The 16,266-nt window shown below is 50.4% G+C and overlaps 1 protein-coding gene across 1 annotated transcript in view; it reads left to right on the top strand.

Annotated features, from left to right (window-relative positions):
* sacm1lb (SAC1 like phosphatidylinositide phosphatase b) overlaps positions 1 to 16,266 on the top strand; it is an 88,596-nt gene that overhangs the window by 57,978 nt on the left and 14,352 nt on the right. The window contains exons 9-15 of the mRNA XM_070880320.1: positions 1,118 to 1,203; positions 4,453 to 4,539; positions 7,440 to 7,508; positions 7,611 to 7,690; positions 11,372 to 11,470; positions 11,599 to 11,737; positions 15,762 to 15,831. Of these exons, the coding sequence (XP_070736421.1) occupies positions 1,118 to 1,203; positions 4,453 to 4,539; positions 7,440 to 7,508; positions 7,611 to 7,690; positions 11,372 to 11,470; positions 11,599 to 11,737; positions 15,762 to 15,831 (630 nt within the window). The remainder of the gene's footprint in view (positions 1 to 1,117; positions 1,204 to 4,452; positions 4,540 to 7,439; positions 7,509 to 7,610; positions 7,691 to 11,371; positions 11,471 to 11,598; positions 11,738 to 15,761; positions 15,832 to 16,266) is intronic.

Consider the following 16,266-nt stretch of genomic DNA (forward strand, 5'->3'; position numbering starts at 1 on the left):
TTGTTGTGGAACCAGTTGAGATGTGCTCCTAGCTGTCACAGCCCTTTTTACATTTGCTTTTAAATTTGTGGTTGTCAACTGTGTCATTTGAAGTGCACTCGGACTGTTATACCCTTTTCACTGTTTTCTGTTCTTTTGTCTCCTTTTTGCAGTACTGGTTAGCAAATTGAATAGAATCACAGGAATTTACAGCTCGGATGGAAGCCATTCGGCCCATCGTGTCCGTGCCGGCCGACCAAGAGCTACCCAGCCTAATCCCACTTTCCAGCTCTCGGTCCGTAGTCCTGCAGGTTACGGCACTTCACGTGCGCATCCGAATATTTTTTAAATGTGGTGAGGGTTTCTGCCTCTACTGCCCTTTCAGGGAGTGAGTTCCAGACCCCCACCACCCTCTGGGTGAAGAAATTTCCCCTCCACCTCCCCTCCACCTCCTCTAAACCTCCTACACATTACTTTAAATCTATGCCGCCTGGTTATTGAAACATAGAAACATAGAAAGTAGGTGCAGGAGTAGGCCATTCGGCCCTTCGAGCCTGCACCACCATTCAATAAGATCATGGCTGATCATGTAACTTCAGTACCCCATTCCTGCTTTCTCTCCATACCCCTTGATCCCTTTAGCCATAAGGGCCACATCTAACTCCCTTTTGAATATATCTAACAAACTGGCATCAACAACTTTCTGTGGTAGAGAATTCCACAGGTTCACAATTCTCTGAGTGAAGTCCTAAATGACTTAACCCCTTATCCTTAGACTGTGACTCCTGGTTCTGGACTTCCCCAACATCGGGAACATTCTTCCTGCATCTAACCTGTCCAGTCCCCTCAGAATTTTATATGTTTCTGTGAAATCCCCTCTCATTCTTCTAAACTCCAGTGAATACAGGCCTAGTCGATCCAGGCTTTCTTCATATGTCAGTGACCTCTCTGCTGAGGGAACTAGGTCCTTCCTATCCACTCTATGTAGAACTGCATTTAAGAAAATAAGATTTAGTAACAGTTGAGTCTTTAGGTGAATTGTACGTTTTGTTGTGAAGCCTAGCCAGTAATTTAAATTGGATGTTTAATTTAAGGATGTTTTATTTAATAGAATTTCATGTTTAAACTTGTTTTTAAGGTATTGATTCTGAAGGACACGCTGCAAACTTTGTGGAGACCGAGCAAATAGTTCAATACAATGGTTATAAAGTATCGTTTGTGCAAGTAAGTCGCTTTCCACTGCATGTTGAGTCTGTGTTATCAACCAAAATTTGCATTTCTGTAGCGCCTTCACGTGGAAAACCATCCCACTGTACTTCCCAAGTGGGAATAGACAAGGAAATGGATGCTGAGCCCATGGATGGAGAGATTATGGATGGTCTCGTTGAAAAGATGGACTGTGAGGAGACTTTTAAAAGAAGATGGGGGGAGGAGGCAAAGTGATTTGGAGAGGGGAGTTCGAGAGAGTGCAGACACACTGGCTGAAGGCTTCACCACAAGTGGTGAGGGAGGACAACAACAACTTGCATTGATATAGTGCCTTTTAAGAAAAATGTCCCAAGGTTTCACAAAAGTGTAATCTGATTGGACGCGACTGCCTCCAACGAAGTTGGAGTAGTTTGCACGTGCAGTCTAAGTGTTTTGTTGGTTGTTCGCTTTGCGGGGAAAGGAGTGGGTTCGCTTGTTTTTTTTAAAAAGCAGGAGCATCATGTTTCCGATCGGCAGAGCTTCCAGATTAATGCTCAGCTTCCAGTCGTTGGCAGCAGTCGCTCCGAGTCAGATATCGGCGCCAAGTCCGAGGAGGTACCAAGAAGGGTGACTAAAAACCTGGGTCAAAGGGATGGGTTTTAACAAAGCTTGTAAAGGAGGAGATGGAGTTGGAGAGACAAAGAAGTTTAGAGCGAAAACACCAAGGGCCCAGACTGCTCGAGGCATAGTCGCCGATCGTGGGGCGAAGGGAGTAGGGGGGCTGCACAAGGGGCCAGAGTCTGAGGAATGCAGTGTGATGGGGAGAGGTGTCGGACTTGAAGAAGGTGGAGGCCATGAAGGGATTTTAACACCAGGGTGACAATTTAAAATTTGACCCTTTGGGGATTGGGAGCCGACGTAGGTCAGTGAGCACCGAGGTAATGGGCGAGCGGGACTTGGTGTGGGAGAGGACATGGGCAGTGGAGTTTTGGTTGAGCTAAAGTTTATGGAGGATGGGTGGCTATCCATTAAAATAGCCGAGTCTGGAGGTAACAAAAGCATGGATGATGATTTCAGCAGCAATCGGGGCTGGTGGAGAGATAGAGCTTAGCTCAGAGCAAAGTGTCAACTGTGGCTCAGTGGGCAGCACTCCCACCTCGAGTCAGAAGGTCGTGGGTTCAAGTCCCACTCCCGGGACTTGAGTACAAAAATCTAAGCTGACACTCCAGTGCTGTGCTGAGGGAGGGGCAGTACTGAGGGAGCGCTGCACTGTCGGAGGGGCAGTACTGAGGGAGCGCCGCACTGTCGGAGGGGCAGTACTGAGGGAGCGCCGCACTGTCGGAGGGGCAGTACTGAGGGAGCGCCGCACTGTCGGAGGGGCAATGCTGGGGGAGTGCCACAATGTCGGAGGTGCTGTCTTTCGGATGAGACGTTAATCTGAGATCCCATCTGCTCGTTCTGGATGTAAAAGATCCCATGACACTATTTCGAAGAAGAGCAGGGGAGTTCTCCCCGGTGTCCTGGGGCCAATATTTATCCCTCAATCAACAGCACTAAAACAGATTATCTGGACATTATCACATTGCTGTGTGTGGGAGCTTGCTGTGCGCAAATTGGCTGCCGCGTTTCCCACATTACAACAGTGACTACACTTCAAAAGTACTTCATTGGCTGTCAAGCGCTTTGAGACGTCGTTGGTAGCTATATAAATCCAAGTGTTTCTTTAAGCATTGTGGTATAGTACCCTCGGTGCACAATTAAGACGCTGCTTAAAACCTATCTCTTTGAACAAGCTTTTGGTCACTTGTCTTAGTATCTCCTTATGGGGCTCGGGGTCAAATTTTGTTTGATAATCGCTCCTGTGAAGCACCTTGGGACCAATGTTTCCTGTGATTTTTTTTTTTGGGCGGCCCCTTTAACAGGCTGCACGGCCCCTTTCAGAATACCACACATGCACAGCGTTTCCATTTAAAAGCTGGCTGATCGGGGCCTTCAGAGCTCTGTGGCCGCGCAACTTAAAGGGAAACATTGCTTGGGAACGGTATAAATGCAAGTTGTTTAGGGAAAAAATATTTTGTTCCAGTTCTGAGAATGGAGATTGAGCCAATAGAGACAGAGGAAAACAAGATTGTTTAGTAAGGAAACAAAGATTTGAAAGACTTGCATTTATATAGCGCCTTTCACGACCACCAGGCGTCTCAAAGCACTTTACAAACAATTAAGTACTTTTGGAGTGTAATCACTGTTGTAACGTAGGAAACGTAGCAGCCATTTTGTGCACAGCAAGCTCTCACAACTAACAATGTGATAATGACCAGGTAATCTGTTTTTGTTATGTTGATTGTAGGACACCGGGGATAGCTCCTCTGCTCTTCTTCAAAATAGTGCCAGGGGATCTTTTACATCCACTTGAGAGAGCAGACAGTGGCTTGGTTTAATGTCATCTGAAAGAAGGCCCCTCCGACAGTGCAGCACTCCCTCAGTACTGCACCTCCAACAGTGCGGTGCTCCCTCAGTACTGCCCCTCCGACAGTGCAGCGCTCCCTCAGTACTGCCCCTCCGACAGTGTGGCACTCCCTCAGCACTGCCCCTCCGACAGTGCAGCGCTCCCTCAGCACTGCCCCTCCGACAGTGCGGCGCTCCCTCAGCACTGCCCCTCCGACAGTGCGGCGCTCCCTCAGCACTGCCCCTCCGACAGTGCAGCGCTCCCTCAGTACTGCCCCTCCGACAGTGTGGCACTCCCTCAGCACTGCCCCTCCGACAGTGTGGCGCTCCCTCAGTACTGCCCCTCCGACAGTGCAGCGTTCCCTCAGTGCTGCCCCTCCGACAATGCGGCGCTCCCTCAGTACTGCCCCTCCGACAGTGCAGCGCTCCCTCAGTGCTGCCCCTCCGACAGTGCAGCACTCCCTCAGTGCTGCCCCTCCGACAGTGCGGCGCTCCCTCAGTACTGCACTGGGAGTGCCAGGCTAGATTTTTGTGCTCAAGTCTCTGGAATGGGACTTAAACCCACAACCTTCTGACTCTGAGGTGAGGGTGCTGCCCACTGAGCCACAGAAAAATGTAAAAGTAGGGAATATAATTAATAAATAAAAGGTACAACGGATGATGGGAAAGAAATAAGAATGGAACTAATGGTTTAGAGCTGTTTTTATTTAAGATTTTTAATAAAGTGTTCATTTTTAAATATATAAACCAATAAAATTACTTTTATGATCTCTTTCACACCGTGAAAGATGATTCTCGAGGGCTGCCTGATGTTGAATAACTTTCTTTTCTGTTTTGAAGACACGAGGGTCGATTCCTTTCTTCTGGTCACAGAGGCCGAACCTGAGATACAAACCCAACCCCCAGATCAGTAAATCCATGAACCACGTGAGTACAATTAAAACACAGCATGACTCGTTTCATTAAGAATCTCACAAATACATTGACCTGCAGTAAGAGGAACAGTTGTACGAACATAAGAACAGGAGCAGGAGTCGGCCATTCGGCCCCTCGAGCCTGCTCCGCCATTCAATAAGGTCACGGCTGATCTTCGACCTCAACTCCACTTTCCCGCCCGATCCCCATATCCCTCGATTCCCCGAGAGTCCAAAAATCTATCGATCTCAGCCTTGAATATACTCAACGACTCAGCATCCATAGCCCTCTGGGGCAGAGAATTCCAAAGATTCACCACCCTGAGTGAAGAAATTCCTCCTCATCTCAGTCCTAAATGGCCGACCCCTTACCCTGAGAATGTGACCCCTGGTTCTAGACTCTCCAGCCTGGGGGAAACATCCTCTCAGCATCTACCCTGTCAATCCCCCTCAGAATCTTGGATGTTTCAATAAGATAACTGTGATAATGTATTTATATTTGCATTTTCTTTCTACCTGTGCTCATTTTGGATATGTTAAACTCAGAATTTTTCTTGGCAGACTTCTAATGTTCTCAGTTATGTTCTCAAATACATTAGTTGCTTGGAAAAACACTGAAATCGTGCAGCTAAACAAAGCTGTTCAGGAGATGCAAAAGCCTGTTATTAAACCGTAATTTTAAGGCAATTCAGTGTCAGTTAAAGACTAGCGTCAGTTAAATGCCATGATGGATGGGGGTTCATTTTTAGATAGATGAGGTTATGCACACAGAGTTGTTGCCAAGGTGTTTGTGATCAGATGTTAAGTATTAGGAACAGGGCAAGTGATTTGTTTTCTCTCAGAAATGGACGTTTTCACTCCCAGAAATGTTTGTGTAAGATTGCAGTACTTGGGGAGTGAGTTGTGTTCTGTGTGGTATGTGTGGAAATATGCAGACTGAATCATAGAACGGTTACAACACAGAAGGAGGCCATTCGGCCCGTCGAGCCCGTGCCGGCTCTCTGCAAGAGCACCTCAGCCAGTCCCCCTCCCCCGCCCTTTCCCCGTAGCCCTGCAATTCTTTTTCCTTCAGGTACTTATCCAACTCCCTTTTGAAAGCCGCGATTGAGTCTGCCTCCACCACCCTCTCAGGCAGCGCATTCCAGATCCTAACCACTCGCTGCGTAAAAACGTTTTCCCTCGTGTCGCCTTTGGTTCTTCTGCCAATCGCCTTAAATCTGTGGCCTCTGGTTCTCCACCCTTCCACCAATGGGAACAGTTTCTCTCTCTCTACTCTGTCCAGACCCCTCATGATTTTGAACACCTCGATCAAATCTCCTCTCAACCTTCTCTGCCCCAAGGAGAACAACCCCAGCTTCTCCAGTCTATCCCCGTCACTGAAGTCCCTCATCCCTGGAACCATTCTTGTAAACCACTTCTGTGCCCTCTCTAAGGCCTTCACATCCTTCCTAAAGTGCAGTGCCCAGAATTGGACACAATACTCCAGTTGGGGCCGAACCAGTGTTTTATAAAGGTTCCTCATATCTTCCTTGATTTTGTACTCTCTGGGGCTGAAATTCAGCCTCCCGATAAAACCTCTTGCTGTCAGAAAGCGACGGCCATGTGGTGGAGTCGAATGGCCGCCGCTCGCGAAATTCCCCTTGGTAGTTTTTCCGGCGGCTGCCGACCCCTCTGAAGTGCATCACCAAAGCGCGCACCACCGATCTCCCGCACCGCCATCGAAATTCACCTGTAAAAGTCTTCGGCCCGCCGAGCGGTCCTACAGCTTTTTCTGTGGGTGCAGTGTGTTGGAAGTGTGTGCGACTTGGCTGTGCGCCGGCCGTTCAAGGGGAAGGCGCACTGCCGCGGTCGCCATTTTTTTTTTTTTTTTTGTTGGCCGACTGCCAGGTCGTCCCGACAGTTATGCCCTCGGGTTTGGCCGGGCCGGCGGCCTGGCAGCCTCTATTCCCGGCCGAAACCCTCCCTGGTGGCCCAGTGGTCCGAACTGAAATAATCGCAGAGCTCGCAGCGACACCCTCCCCTTTAAGTGAAGGGAAGAAACGTGGTGACGTACGCGCGCTTCGTGACGTCAACAGCGCCAGGCCAGTGACTGACAGCGGCGGAGACCTCGTCCCCGCCTCCACTTCTGGCCCTCGAGTGTGCTCACCGCCGCACTACCGCCCCCCCTCATTGTGACCGACTTCCGGTCCGCCGGGAAAAATAAAGCCAAAGAGCGGAATTCCGCTCGAGGCCACCTCTTTCACCGCGGCGGAAAAAACACTTCAGTGGTAGGTGCAACCCGTTTCGGGCGGACCTGAATTCTACCCCTCTATTTATGAAGCCCAGGATCTCGTAAGCTTTTTTCTCAACCTGCCCTGCCACCTTCAACAATTTGTGCCCATATACCCCCAGGTCTCTCTGGTCATGCACCCCCTTTAGCATTGTACCCTTTAGTTTATATTGCCTCTCTTTGTTCTTCCCATCATTAAGCTGCGTCAAGTTTTTTGTCCTATCATCATCATCACAGGCAGTCCCTCGAAGCGAGGATGACTTGCTTCCACGCCAAAAAAAAGGATGAGTTCACAGGTGTTTCAATGAAGGACCTAATATTCCAGATCCCGAACTACATCCTGAAGGGTGGAAGATCCCTGTGTGTGGATTGTTTTAACGTGGGGTGACCGTTGCACACCAGCCACCACACGGGCTTGACAGAGCGAGGTCTTGGTCCAGTGGCAAGGGTTAACCAGGACGACTGGAGACCTGCTCTGCTGCACGGGCCTAGTGCGCGCACATATCGCAGTGTGGGCTGGTCCTATCAATGACCTCCGCGACCACAGAGAGCAGTTTTAGAGCATATTACACAGATTACTGCTGCTTTTGAATTGATTTTCTTTGTAAAGAGGATTGTAAACATCTTTTTATTTCTGATTCCAGATGGATGGCTTTCAAAGGCATTTTGATTCCCAGCTCATCAGCTATGGGAAGCAAGTGATCATTAACCTGGTAGGTTTTATTTTTTAAACAAATAATGTCTTGATGTTAACCCTTAGCTGTGATGCCAATGAAAAGCATTGTTTTATGGTTTTGAACATTTTAACTCTGCAGATTGATCAGCGAGGTGCAGAAAAATCCCTGGAACAAGTTTTCTCCAAGATGGCGGCAAGCCTGGGGAATGGGATGGTCCGGTACGTTTGCACACTCCTGTCGGCAGAGCGTACTGCTGGCTATCGGCAGTCTTTATTCATTTAAAAGCAGAACAATTGTTACAAGTGGCTCGGATTCCCCCCCCCCCTTCTCCCCCTCTCCCTCCCACTCCTTCTCCATCCCTCCCTCCCCACTCCCTCTCCCCTCTCCCCCCTTATCCCCCTCTTCCCCCCCCTCTCCCCTTCTTCCCCCCTTCTCCCCTTCTTCCCCCCCCTTCTCCCCTTCTTTCCCCCCCCTTCTCCCCTTCTTCCCCCCCCTTCTCCCCTTCTTTCCCCCCCCTTCTCCCCTTCTTTCCCCCCCTTCTCCCCTTCTTCCCCCCCTTCTCCCCTTCTTCCCCCCCTTCTCCCCTTCTTTCCCCCCTTCTCCCCTTCTTTCCCCCCTTCTCCCCTTCTTTCCCCCCCTTCTCCCCTTCTTTCCCCCCCTTCTTCCCTTCTTTCCCCCCCTTCTCCCCTTCTTTCCCCCCCTTCCCCCCCCTTCTCCCCTTCTTTCCCCCCCTTCTCCCCTTCTTTCCTCCCCTTCTCCCCTTCTTTCCCCCCCTTCTCCCCTTCTTTCCCCCCTTCTCCCCTTCTTTCCCCCCTTCTCCCCTTCTTTCCCCCCTTCTCCCCTTCTTTCCCCCCCTTCTCCCCTTCTTTCCCCCCCTTCTCCCCTTCTTTCCCCGCCTTCTCCCCTTCTTGTCCCCCCTTCTCCCCTTCTTTCCCCCCCTTCTCCCCTTCTCCCCCTCTTCCTCCCTCCCTCCCTCCCTCCCTCCCTCCCTCCCTCCCTCCCTCCCTCCCTCCCTCCCTCCCTCCCTCCCTCCCTTCTCCCCCTCTTCCCCCCCCCTTCCCCCCCTCTTCCCCCCCCCTTCCCCTCCCCACTCCTTCTCTCTCCCCTCTCCCCCCTTTTCCCCCTCTTCCCCCTCTTTCCCCCTCTCCCTCCCTCCCCTCTCCCCTCTCCCCCCTTATCCCCCTCTCCCCCCTTATCCCCCTCTCCCCCCCCTTCTCCCCCTCTCCCCTCCCTTCTCTCCCCCCCCCCCCCCCCCCCATCTCCTCTGCCTCTTCCCCTCACCCCCACTCTCCCGACTCTCCTAAGAACATACAAAATAAGAGCAGGAGTGGGCATTCATTGGCAGTGTGACTCGGAAGCCCCAGAATGCCTGTTGCAGGAAATGAACAATGTGACACTGCCGCGGCCAGGGTGGGTCCTGGGTTGGGGCTGAGACATTTTAGCTGGGCCTTAACATTTTGGCGGAATCTCAGCCGGATGTTGGTATGGGGTGTGTGCCCGCCGGACAGGACCGCCATTGATCCAGCACAGTTTCTGTGGTCAGGCTGGTTTACATCCTTTTAGCGGGATTGTGACTTTACATCCCGGAATGGGAGCGGGTGCCCCCGTCAGTTGTTGCAGGGTCAGCTTATCTCTGCATCCAACCCTTGGGTGAACTGGTGGGGCTTGATGCCAGAAATAGAAATCGTTCCGATCATCAGCACACGGTGACTCATTGTGACGACCACTAGATTCATAAGCAACAACTACTTGTATTTATATAGCGCCGTTAACGTAGTGAAGTGTCCCAGGGCGCTTCACAGGAGCATTATGAGATACAAATTTGACACCGAGCCGCATAAGGAGAAATTAGGGCAGGTGACCAAAAGCTGGGTCAGACAGGTATGTATTAAGGAGCGTCTTAAAGGAGGAAAGAGAGGCAGAGAGGTTTAGGGAGGGAGTTCCAGAGCTTGGGGCCCAGGCAACAGAAGGCACGGCCACCAATGGTGGAGTGATTATAATCAGGGATGCTCAAGAGACCAGAATTAGAGGAGCGCAGATACCTCGGGGGGGTTGTGGGGCTGGGGAGATTGCAGAGATAGGGAAGGGCGAGGGTCATGGAGGGGTTAGAAAAAGAGGATAAGAATTTTTAAATTGAGGTGTTGCTTAACCGGGAGCCAATGTAGGTCAGCGAGCACAGGGGGTGAGCGGGACTCGGTGCGAGTTAGGACACTGGTCAGCGAGCACAGGGGGCGATGGGTGAGCGGGACTCGGTGTGAGTTAGGACATGGGGCAGTGAGCACTGGGGGTGATGGGTGAGCGGGACTGGGTGCGAGTTCGGACACGGGGCAGTGAGCACAGGGGGTGATGGGTGAGTGGGACTCGGTGCGAGTTCGGACACGGGGCAGTGAGCACAGGGGGTGATGGGTGAGCAGGACTCGGTGCGAGTTAGGACACGGGGCAGCGAGCACAGGGGGTGATGGGTGAGTGGGATTTGGTGTGAGTTAGGACACGGGTCAGCGAGCACAGGGGGTGATGGGTGAAGCAAGAAAAGATTCAATTTCTCAGTGAATGTACAGCACAGAAACAGGCCATTCGGTCCAGTGGGTCCGTGCCGGTGTTTATGCTTCACACCAGCCTGCATCAACATATCCTCCTCCTCCTGTCTCCCTCGAGTGCTTAGCTACCTTCCAAAGTTCCCTTTTATTTTGGGTGCGCGGCCATTCAGATTCCCGTGCATGCGCGAGTGTTCCTATTGTAAAGGCGGCAAGTGGCCTGCGTGGGGGCTCCAGACAGCCGCGCAGCTTAACGGGAACGTTGCAACCGTCCCCTTCAACGCATCTGTGCCATTCGGCCCAACGACTCCATGTGATGTGATTCTAACCTCAAGCTCACAGGAAGGCACTTTCCACTCCATTGTTTATTTTAGAAAACATTCTACTTGGAGCCCATTAATATTTTGGCAAAGGCTGGCAAAAAGTGTAAACAGCCCGCAAACACACTTGCAACTCTTTTGAGCTGTTAGGCCAGCGTATTTATATTACGTAAGCCTAAGTACGGCGCCCTCCATTATAAAAATAAAGACTTGCATTTCTATAGCGCCTTTCACAACCTCAATGTCCCGATGCACTCTGCAGCCAATGAAGTACTTTTTGAAGTGAAGTCACTGTTGTAACGTGGGAAACACGGCAGCCAGTTTGCGCACAGCAAGCTCCCACAAACAGCCATCTGATGATGACCAGATCGTCATTTTTTTTGTTACGTTGATTGAGGGATAAATATTGGCCCCAAGACCCCGGGGATAACTCCCCTGCTCTTCTTTGAAATGATGCCATGGGATCTTTTATATCCACCTGAGAGAGCAGTCAGGTCCTTGGTTTAACATCTCATCCGAAAGACGTCACCTTGACAGTGCAGTACTGCCCCTCTGACAGTGCAGCGCTGCCTCAGTACTGCCCCTCTGACAGTGCGGCACTCCCTTAGCATTGCCCCTCTGACAGTGCGGCACTCCCTCAGCACTGCCCCTCCGACAGTGTGGCTCTCCCTCAGCACTGCCCCTCCGACAGTGCGGCTCTCCCTCAGCACTGCCCCTCCGACAGTGCGGCGCTCCCTCAGCACTGCCCCTCCGACAGTGCGGCGCTCCCTCAGTACTGCCCCTCCGACAGTGCGGGGTTCCCTCAGTACTGCCCCTCCGACAGTGCGGCGCTCCCTCAGTACTGCCCCTCCGACAGTGCGGGGTTCCCTCAGTACTGCACTGGGAGTGTCAGCCTAGATTTTTGCGCTCGAGTCTCTGGAGTGGGACTTGAACCCACAACCTCCTGACTCAGAGGCGAGGGTGCTGCCCACTGAGCCACGGCTGACTAATGCTTATGAATTACTTTTTTTAAAGTTCACGAATCACCCTGGTCTTATTTTTGTAGATACTGCGCATTCGATTTCCACAAGGAATGCAGCCGGATGCGGTGGGAGCGGCTCCAAATCCTTTTGGATCGTGTAGCAGACCAGCAGGATGAGTTTGGGTAAGCAGTCTTTGAGCTTCTGTTAGTTACCCATAACTCTGAAAGTTAAGATACTTTGATTATTGTAAAATCTTGATTGTTTCCAACTTTTTAAAAAAGGAAGTCACTTATTTTTCTATTTTACAAAGTTATTTCTTAGTGGATTCTGACGGGAAGATGCTGTTACAGCAGGAAGGAACTTTCCGGACCAATTGCATTGACTGTTTGGATCGGACAAATGTGGTGCAAAGTTTGTTAGCCCGTCGTTCTCTCCAGTCACAGCTTCAGGTTAGAAGCACGTTACCTAGTTGTTGTTTGTTGATGTAATGTTTAAATACTCTCTCTATTCAGAGATACTGGCGTGTGTAAATAGTGAGTGAAACAGGATGCAGTACTCCTCTTGGAGCCTTGCGTTGTCAACTCTCGTCTGGTCCTGAACGAGACAGAGCAGGAGCTGGGCAGAAGGGCCGGAACATGCTGGGCCGGAAATTGTGGCCTCCAGAGCGCGTACGACATGCGCACGCTACCTGAATGGGCCTCGCAAACACCGACTCTCGGTGAGCGATGCGCGTGGACTGAGTCCTGGCTTTTGCGATCTGTCAAAATGTCCTCCGACAGCTCACACACATCCCCGCAGGAGGGACATCCATGGGCCCTGATTGTTCTCCGACAGCTCACACACATCCCCGCAGGAGGGACATCCATGGGCCCTGATTGTCCTCTGACAGCTCACACACATCCCCGCAGGAGGGACATCCATGGGCCCCGATTGTTCTCCGACAGCTCATACACATCCCCGCAGGAGGGACATCCATGGGCCCCGATTGTCCTCCGACAGCTCACACACATCCCCGCAGGAGGGACATCCATGGGCCCCGATTGTCCTCTGACAGCTCACACACATCCCCGCAGGAGGGACATCCATGGGCCCCGATTGGTCTCCGACAGCTCACACACATCCCCGCAGGAGGGACATCCATGGGCCCCGATTGTTCTCCGACAGCTCACACACATCCCCGCAGGAGGGACATCCATGGGCCCTGATTGTTCTCAGACAGCTCACACACATCCCCGCAGGAGGGACATCCATGGGCCCCGATTGTCCTCTGATAGCTCACACACATCCCCGCAGGAGGGACATCCATGGGCCCCGATTGTCCTCTGATAGCTCACACACATCCCCGCAGGAGGGACATCCACAGGCCGCGATTGTTCTCAGACAGCTCACACACATCCCCGCAGGAGGGACATCCACGGGCCAAGATTGCGCTATTTGTCCAACTCCTGCCCAGTGAATGTCCTTCAAACTCTTACGCCTGATAAAAGCAGGCACATAGGTTACTTTTACCAGCGTAGGAGTTTTAAAACATAGAAAAATTTAATTTAATCATACATATTTATATTAAAAACCCTGTCCATTAAGGTAAGTTTATTTTTAACTCTTATTAAAACACATTTTAGAAAAAAAATTCAATTTTTTTTTCTAAAACATTTAATTTCAATTAATTTGAAATATGAGTTTTTTAATTTATTGTGCTGTGTTTCTGTGTTTTGGGGGGTATTCTCATTGATTGTAATGGGAGCTCGTACAAACAGAGCTCCCATTATCATCGGTGAGAATACTAGATGTCCATTGGTGGTCCAGGCCCAGGATACGAAGACGTACCTGGAAGACATGTTCCCGTACGCTGTACAACGAATCTAGGCCTCCGACTGCAATCGTCCGGGACCACCAGGTATTTTCGTTACAACAAATCCGGTCGGAGGCATTCGCCCGCAGGAACCCTCCGACTGCAATTTTCCCCCTCTTATATTTGCATTGCCGAAGAAGATTTATTGCAAACCTCGATGACCATAATAATATAACTGAAGTAAATTTAAAAAGTTGATTTTTCTTATTACGTTTCTGCTTCTAATTTTCATTAAAAAAAAAAATAATTCTGACCACATTCTAGTGTGCCATTATCAGCTGTGGCTCAGTGGGCAGTACTCTCGTCTCTGAGTCAGAAGGTCATGGGTTCATTGCCCCACAGAGTTCCAAACCTCTCCCACCCTTTGTGTGTCGAAGTGTTTCCTAATTTCACTCCTGAAAGGTCTGGCTCTAATGTTCAGACTCTGCCCCTAGTCCCAGACTCCCCAACCAGCGGGAACAGTGTCTCTCTGTCTACCCTCTCTGTTCCCCTCAATATTCTGAAAACTTCCATCAGATCACCCTAACTTCTCGGGAATACAACCCTAGTTTGTGTAATCTGTGCTCGTAACTTAATCCTTGAAATCCTGAAACTACGGCCCCTAGTTCTCAACTCTCCAGCCAGGGGAAAGAGTCACTCGGGTTGTCTATAAACATTTTATACGTTTCAATGAGATCACCTCTCATTCTTCTAAACTCTAAAGAATATCTCATCCTTGAATATACTCAACGACTCAGCATCCACAGCCCTCTGGGGCAGAGAATTCCAAAGATTCACCACCCTCTGAGTGAAGAAATTCCTCCTCATCTCAGTCCTAAATGGCCGACCCCTTATCCTGAGACTGTGACCCCTGGTTCTAGACTCTCCAGCCCGGGGGGAAACATCCTCCCTGTCAACCCCCCTCAGAATCTGATATGTTTCAATGAGATCACCTCTCATTCTTGTGTGTGTCCAGCAGCTGTTGACTGGACAGTGATCAGGGACATCATTACCACTCCTTAGTTCCCTAGCCACTGACTTTATCCCTCTCCCTAGCATCTGTCTGAGGCTAAACCAGACTGTTTGCAACCGAGGCATCATATTTGAGCATGAAATGAGCTTTCGGCCACATACTCGCGGCCTAACTAAAACCGCCTATTTCCACCTCCGTAACATCACCCGTCTCCGCCCCTGCCTCAGCTCTTCTGCTGCTGACACCCTCATCCATGCCTTTGTTACCTCTAGACTATTCCAACGCATTCCTGGCTGACCTCCCACATTCTACACTATGTAAGCTTGAGGTCATAGAAACATAGAAAATAGGTGCAGGAGTAGGCCATTCGGCCCTTCGAGCCTGAACCGCCATTCAATGAGTTCATGGCTGAACATGCAACTTCAGTACCCCATTCGTGCTTTCTCGCCATACCCCTTGATGCCCCTAGTAGTAAGGACTACATCTAACTCCTTTTTGAATATAGAACTTGGCTGCCCGTGTCCTAACTCGCACCAATTCCCGTTCACCCATCACCCCTGTGCTCGCTAGCAACGCCTCGATTTCAAAATTCTCATCCTTGTTTACAAATCCCTCCATGGCCCTCACCCCTCCCAATCTCTGTAACCTCCTCCAGCCCCACAATCCCCTACCACCCCCCCTCCCCAGAGATGTCTGCGCTCCTCTAATTCTGGCCTCTTGAGCATCCCTGATTATAATCGCTCCAATATCGGTGGCCGTGCCTTCTGTTGCTTGGGCCCCAAGCCCTGGAACTCCCTGCCTAAACCTCTCCTCTCTTTCCTCCTTCAAGATGCTCCTTAAAACTGACCTCTTTGACCAAGCTTTTGATCATCTGCCTTAATTTCTTCTTTTGTGGCTCGGTGTCAAATTTATCTGTTTTGTGTTATGACCCTGCTGTGAAGCACCTTGGGGCATTTTGCTACGTTAAAGGCACTATATCAATACAGGTTATTGTTGTTGCTAATGTGCAGGATAGAGAGATCAGTTGTGGTGATCTGGCTCAAACTGACTCGCTCCCAAAGACTAGGGAGTAGGCCCTCATCCATATGCTTAAGAACTGCGCCATTTACTCTGAATTATTGAAAGCACCTTATGTCGGTATTTAAAAGCAGAGAAGGTGGATCCAAAGTGAACCATAACTTTAACGTATAATATTACAAGCGTTGTATATATATATCAAATAGTACAGCACAGGAGGAGGCCATTTGGCCCATCGAATCTGCGCCGACTCTTTCGAAGAGCATTCCAGTTAGTCCTAAACTTTTTCTCCTCCAAGTATTTACCAAATTCCCTTTTTGAAGGGTACGATTGAATCTGTAGCCACCGTCCTATCAGGCAGTGCATTCCAAATCCTAATCACTCGCTGCTTAAAATAGTTTTTCCTCATGTCGCCTCTGGTTCTTCTGCCAATCACCTTAAATCCGTGCTCTCGGGTTAGCGACCTTTCAGTCACTGGGAACAGTTTCTCTATCTAAACCCCTCATGATTTTGAACGCCTCGATCAAATCTCCTCTTCGCCTTCACTGTCCCAAGGAGAACAGCCCCAGCTTCTCCAGTCTATCCACGTAACTGCAATCCCACATCTTGTTCCACAACTCATTATTAACCTGTTTCTTTCTATCGTGTTTAGAGGATGGGTGTTCTTCACGTAGGCCAAAGAATTGAGGAGCAAGCGGAGTTCGAAAAGATTTACAAAAATGGTGAGTGTTCCTTCAGTTTTCAAACCCTATTTGCTGAAGTCTTTTAACACAGCACAGTGGGCTTGTCAGTGAGCTTATCCTGGGGACTAGCTGAGCCACACACACACACCGGAAGGTTTGGACTTCGATCCCCGGGCTGTGTGTGTGTGTGTGTCTGTGTCTGTGTTAGCGGACCCCAGTGGTGGGATCAGCACAGTCAGCTTTAGCGCCCCTGGGTGAGGGATGGGAGAGTTCCTGCTCCTGATTGCTACCTGCCGCTCCCTGCTAGATGCGTGTGTGCTTGGAGATTGGGTGAGAATAGGCTGGTATTGGCGGTGATTATTTCACTACGGAGGGGCAGTGCTGAGGGAGCACTGCACTGTCGGAAGGCCAATGCTGAGGGAGCGCCGCACTGTCGGAGGGGCAGTGCTGAGGGAGCACCGCACTGTCGGAGGG

Source organism: Pristiophorus japonicus, chromosome 5 (assembly GCF_044704955.1).
Source record: "Pristiophorus japonicus isolate sPriJap1 chromosome 5, sPriJap1.hap1, whole genome shotgun sequence".
Classification (NCBI taxonomy): Eukaryota; Metazoa; Chordata; class Chondrichthyes; family Pristiophoridae; genus Pristiophorus; species Pristiophorus japonicus.